Source organism: Durio zibethinus, chromosome 17 (genome assembly GCF_047325235.1).
Source record: "Durio zibethinus cultivar Kanyao isolate XHJ-2024 chromosome 17, ASM4732523v1, whole genome shotgun sequence".
Classification (NCBI taxonomy): Eukaryota; Viridiplantae; Streptophyta; class Magnoliopsida; order Malvales; family Malvaceae; genus Durio; species Durio zibethinus.
Window position 1 is genome coordinate 12,042,534 of NC_143178.1, and position 6,398 is coordinate 12,048,931.

Below are 6,398 nucleotides of genomic sequence, written 5' to 3' on the forward strand. Positions count from 1 at the left end.
GTTAAAGTGCATGTGTATTGAAGATTACATAAGAAGTCTCTTAAAATCAAAGTGGAGTTCTATTTGAAGTTGGAGTCAAAATCCTATTTGAAGTTGGTGTGGAAATTAGCATGCATGCAAGAGTTTGACTTGAATTCCTACTTCTCTATGAAATTGGTGTGTGAAAAAGAATACATCAGAATTAAAAGATCCATTGTTTGGGATGAATTCCAAGAAAGCTTTTAACTTTATAAATTTAAGGAGCTGCCAAGCAAGAGCAAGACCAAACATTATCATTCTCTTTAAGAGTTCAAAATCCACTCAAAGATCAAGAATAGATCCTATTAACTTCTTGAAGCCAAAAATGAGTCTTGATGCATTCTAGCTAAGAGATTCATTCCTATCCAACTAAGATTCAAGGAAGAAATTAGATTTTGCTTCAAGAACTCATTTCATTTGTACTATTTCAATGTAATTTAATAATTTAATAGTTACTTAAGTTTTATGTAATTTCAATGAAATAATGATAAGGGTATTTAGTAATTTAATATGTAATTAATTTTATATTATGATAAAATTTAATATGTAATTTAATAGAGGTGTTATAGTAAATTTTAAACAAAATGCCACATGTCATTTTGTAAATATGATAGATGTGATATTATAATAATTTTTACCAATTGTAGTAGGAGAAGCATTATGATAATTTGGTCAATTATGGTAAGAAAGGTATTATAGTAATTTTTATTGATTATCGGTACAATAGTATTGTTATAATTTTAGACACATGTCAAACAATTATCAAATAATTGGAAAAGCAATATAGTAATTTTACTTTTAATTATAGTTGACTAATTATGGTGGAAGGGACATTATCATAATTATACTAGAAAGATTACGATATTCATTTTTGAAAAGACTCAAATTTTCTCGGATATCCATTTCAAGAAGCCTAGAGTCTTGTAAATGGATACCCGAAAAGGTGTGAGATTTCTCGAATCTTTATATCCGAGAAGCTCGATTTCACTTTCAATCAAAAACCTTAAACATGTGTTTATGAACCCATTTACTTGATTATATATGCCAGTGGAATTGAAATCAATGTTCTTAACATGCATGGGTTAAACTCGTTCTTTCTTTTAAGCATCTAGAAAACTAAAAACACCTTAATCATTTTTATCCCATGTACGATTGAGAACTTGATCTTTTTCATTCGCACATATGATCAAATAAGAATGGGCACATCAATGACTCATGTGTGTGCATACATGCTAGTCAAAGCTTGAACATCTTATAAAACATTGTTGCTTGACAATATCGTCAGCGAATTGACAAATTTGACAGTATCTAATCTTTTAGCCACCAATCCTTACTATCAGATTTGCCAGTCTATTGATATTTTTAGTGGCCTAAAGATTAAAGATTCGAGTTTTCCCATTATCAAAAGTTTATAATTAAATATATATTTAAAAAAATTATGTATTCTCAAAATTGAATTTTCATGAATACAAATAATTCTCAAAAATTCATTTTTGAGAAAGCAAAATAATTCTCAGAAAATGGATTACCGAAAGGTGTGTTTTGTTCTCAGTAATTCATTTTAGATAATTATGTTGCTTTCTCAAAAATAGATTTCCAAAAACACAATATAATTCTCAGAAATCTATTTTTGAGAATTGCAAGACGGTTTTTTGGTGTATAAGCTATTAAGAGTATTTTTGTCATTTATTAAAAGTTAAAATTGACATTTGGTATGTGAGAATTTTTTGAAGAAAATTTTGGAGGTGTATAGAAAAAATTTAGTAGTGTATTTAAAACCCCCTTTTTTATAGTTATAATAGAAAGGGCACTATAATAATTTAATTGATTATTGAAGTAGGAATATTATTGTATTTTTTAATATGTGTCAAATAATGGTAAAATAATTAAAAAGATAATATAATACTTTTTACTAAAATTGTTTTAATTATATAGTCCAGATTTAGCATTTTTATTAAGCAACCTCAATTTGATAGCTTTGTTTTCAACCTCGTAACTAGTATTATATCATCTTCTTAACTAACAAATAAATTATAGGTATGTGAAGTTAAAAAGCACTATACTTGCTTGAGAGGAAAAGAAGAAGAAGAAAGTAAAAAATAAGCTGGATAAAATAGAGGACAAACTTGTTTTCCTTAGAATTTTGATTTTGCTTTAAATTTTGATTTTCTAAAAAAAATCAGATTATTAATTATGATTTCAATTTAAATCTCATCAATAAAAGAAGGTTTTAAATTTGATATTTATTATCCTCTTTTGGTAATAATAATCAAACATTTTATTAGAAGTTTAAAAAATCTATAGGATCTAAATGTGAGAAACATGTATACCACATGAAATTTATGTGAGTTTTACCCATTTTCAAATATAAAATAAAAAAGAAACAAACATTCAAAGGTTTTCATGAATCAAGTGGAGTTAAAAGTCAATAAGATAAAATGACATGGAGGCCTAGAGCTTCAACCTCTATTTTAGAGGTTTGAGCTTAAATCTTGATACGAGTGGAGTAAAATTTAGAGTACTACTTATTATTGAATAATCTAATATCATATATATTATTTGATACTTTAAAATACGATATAATAACACGACATAAATATTATATAAAAAAATATAAAAATAATATGATTTAAAATTTTAACAATAATTATTATGAGTTTAATAAAATAAAAAATATATTTTATATTTTTATATCGATACGAATTTTAATAAATAATTTTTATAAAAAATATAATAAAAATATATAAATTTTAATATTTTAATGATACAAATACACAAAATCGTCATATGTACTTATACAAGCCTAAAAAATAGTTGGGCTAAAAATTTTATGACTATTTTTAAGAATCTAATATCACGATTTGACTTTGAGGACTAAATTAAAAATGCACGAAACATTGAAGACACAAAATGCCATTAATCAGAAAAATTATGTAGGAAAAATAAAAAAATGAATTAGTGTAAAATTGTAATGTTTCTTTGCAAAACGCTAATTCCCTGTATTCCGGTATTATATATACTTCGTATGGTCGCTTAATTCTTTGCAAAACGCTAATTTCCTGTATTCCGGTGTTATGTATACTTCGTATGGCCGCTTAATTTTGCTTCTCAAACTCTCCCTTTACCTGTCACATTTGTCCTAAAAAACCCTAAAGGGCCGCCGCCGCCCCCAAACGCCATCGAAAATGTCTGTCTCTGAGGGATTGGTTCTCCGTGGCACCATGCTAGCCCACACCGACATGGTCACAGCCATTGCCATTCCCACCGACAACTCCGACATGATCGTCACTTCCTCACGCGACAAATCCATCATCCTTTGGCACTTAACCAAAGACGAAAAGACATACGGCGTCCCTCGTCGTCGTCTCACCGGTCACTCTCACTTCGTCCAAGATGTTGTCCTCTCTTCCGATTCCCAGTTCGCTCTATCCGGTTCCTGGGATGGTGAGCTTCGTCTCTGGGACTTAACTGCCGGAACCTCTGCTCGTCGCTTTGTTGGCCACACGAAAGATGTTCTCTCTGTTGCCTTTTCCTTTGACAACCGTCAGATCGTTTCGGCCTCTCGTGATCGAACTATCAGGCTTTGGAATACCCTTGGAGAATGCAAATACACAATCCAAGACGGCGAAGCTCACACCGATTGGGTTAGCTGTGTTCGTTTCAGCCCAAATGCTCTCCAACCCACCATCGTTTCGGCTTCGTGGGATAAGACTGTGAAAGTTTGGAACCTGACCAACTGTAAGATTCGTAACACATTGACCGGACATTCTGGCTATGTGAACACGGTGGCCGTTTCACCTGATGGGTCTTTGTGTGCTAGTGGAGGAAAAGACGGGGTGGTTCTGTTGTGGGATTTGGCTGAAGGAAAGAAGCTTTACAGTCTTGATGCGGGTGCGGTCATTCACTCGCTTTGCTTTAGTCCTAACAGGTACTGGCTTTGTGCTGCCACGGAGCAGAGTATCAAAATCTGGGATCTTGAGAGCAAGGGCATTGTGGAGGACTTGAAGGTTGATCTCAAGGCTGAGGCTGAGAAATTTGAGGCTACTGACAACGCAAACAAGAAGAAGGTAATAATTCTTTTCTATCAATACTACTATTCTATGGTTCAAAGTCTTCTAATGCGGCTATTTGTTTGAGAAGCCGTTTTGGCTATATTTTTTATTGTGTTTGCACTCAAATATGATTTTTGTTTATTTGCAATGTCATACTTAGGTTGAATGCTTTGATTTAATTTGTTTAATAATTGGCATGTTAAATTTTGGTAGGAAATTTTAGTTGCAATGCAGCTTTACAATGATTAATCGTTGAACAAATGCTATATAGCTATTCTTACATCCTAAGAATTTGACTGGATTTTGTCTTTTGACATAACGAAGATTACTTGTTATTTTTCTGTCTGTTTTGAACATTTAGATGGGAATTAGGCTTCTTGGTGGAATACCATTTACCATGAATTTATTAAGACAAACATTTTAATTACCCTTTTTTGTTTTGATTGCATCTTTTTCACTTTGACAAAACATTTGTGTTTTTCCAGAATTTTATTTACTGTTTCTTGAGCACATATAAACTAGTTTTTATCTTCTTGTTTTTGAATCTGGAGTTATTTGCTCATTACTTGGCTGCATTTGAAATCATAGTCATGCTTCTTATGAAGTTTATTGTTTCAAAACATACAATTGTAATGCTCAAAGCTTGAACTTGTCATTATACCCCATGGTAGAGTTGGTACTCGGGTTGTGTTTTTTATTCCTCAAGCTGTAAAGAAATTATTTTTTTAAGAATTAAATTTATATACTGGATTGTTTTATTTGTTATTGCAATGTAAAAGTTGGTTTAATAATTCTTCTGATTCCTGTCTTTGCCCTGGTTTTTATTGGCTACAATTTAGCAATTGGCATTTTCAGGATAATAAGGAATTATTTCCATTGATTGCAAGCAATTAAAGTTTTTCATTTATTTGGATTTTGCAGGTCATATATTGCACAAGCTTGAACTGGAGTGCTGATGGAAGCACCTTGTTTAGTGGATATACAGATGGTGTAATCAGAGTTTGGGGAATTGGTCGTTACTAGATGCATGCTTGAGTAATCACAGCATGAACTTTACGTGATAGATTGGTTGCCCTTTCTTGTAGCAGTTCCAAACCTTGTTAAGATATTGTTTAAATGTTGAAGGATCCTTGTTTTGTTTTTCTAATGTTTGGATATTGTTGCTAGGCATTGAGGCCTATGCTATTTTGGTTTGTTTATGAAGTTGATATTTAATTTATCTACGTTTATTGTCTTACTATATGGTTTGTGCCCAAGTTTTTGAGTTTGAATTAACTCTTGATTATTGAGAAAGTATATTTATCGCAGTTTTGGTTTCTTTGTTTTTAAATCCTTATTCAAACAATAATAATAACTGGGGGAAATAATGCACAGATGATGAAGAGAATTGAATTGTTGAACTTATCATTATTATGTATGGTAGGGAACTTGGAAAAGGGGAAGGAAGAAAATTATGTTAATCTAATGGTTGAAATTTACAGTATGTGCTATTTTAGAGTTTAATAATAAGATTATACACACACATATATATATATATATATGTATTTCTTTTCCTATTTTTTTTATTTGGGATTGTAGCGTTCTTGAAGTTAAATATATAAGGTCATACAGGTTATTTTAATCAAGCGGAATTTGGGTGGTGGATTGTTGTAGGGGTGTGGTTGGTGGGTGGGCGATTCTAAAGTTAAGATCATAGACCATTCTTACAAGATGAGGAGGTATCCTTCATCGATTCCATGCATTTACTACTTTCTGAATGTTGTTTTCTTTTCTGTCTGAACAGCAACATCCTGCACTCAGTCACTGTAATTAGTATGTCCTGAAGGTGGATTTCTTCTTCTTTTGTTTGAATGGCAACATGTTGTGCTGGTTCGGTATTATCATTACTTAATAAAAGTGGTTCTCTTTCTTTTCTTTGGAAAGGGAACTTCTTGCGTGCGCTGGTTCAGTACAATTATTATTCTATGAATGTGGGTTTCTTCATTTCTTCCTTACAGTATCACGCGCACTAGCAGTCCCAGCCAAATTTTCATCGAACATCTCTGGAACTTCAGAGAACAAGCTTGAGCTCCTTTTCTACAGCTATCGTCTCCTTTTTTTTTTTTTTTGAAAAAAAAAATGCTTGTAGCATAAGAGAAAAAGGAAAATTTAAGAGATCTCTAGCAATTTGAGTAAAAATACACCTAAACAATGGGAAAATTATAATTTTGATGAATATGCAAGAATTGAAGTAGGAATAATAACAAGCAAAATGAACATAGAGGAACTTTCTCATTTTGTTGAATAGAGAGCTATGAAATTGAATGTCAAATCTCACCTTAATGCTCC

At 31.5% G+C, this 6,398-nt stretch overlaps 1 protein-coding gene across 1 annotated transcript; it reads left to right on the plus strand.

Annotated features, from left to right (window-relative positions):
* Positions 1-3,009: 3,009 nt before the first annotated feature.
* On the plus strand, positions 3,010-5,310 carry LOC111282015 (small ribosomal subunit protein RACK1-like). The gene is made up of 2 exons (XM_022869894.2): positions 3,010-4,085; positions 4,992-5,310. The coding sequence occupies exons 1-2, from the start codon at positions 3,204-3,206 to the stop codon at positions 5,091-5,093; spliced, it is 984 nt and encodes a 327-aa protein (XP_022725629.1). The 5' UTR covers positions 3,010-3,203; the 3' UTR covers positions 5,094-5,310.
* Positions 5,311-6,398: the final 1,088 nt, after the last annotated feature.

What these genes read in the sequence shown, in the direction of transcription:
- LOC111282015 (XM_022869894.2), top strand. Translation starts at nt 3,204, where the DNA reads ATGTCTGTCTCTGAGGGATTGGTTCTCCGTGGCACCATGCTAGCCCAC. An exon ending in ACAACGCAAACAAGAAGAAG is followed by an intron (nt 4,086 to 4,991) that starts GTAATAATTCTT and finishes TGGATTTTGCAG; the next exon opens with GTCATATATTGCACAAGCTT.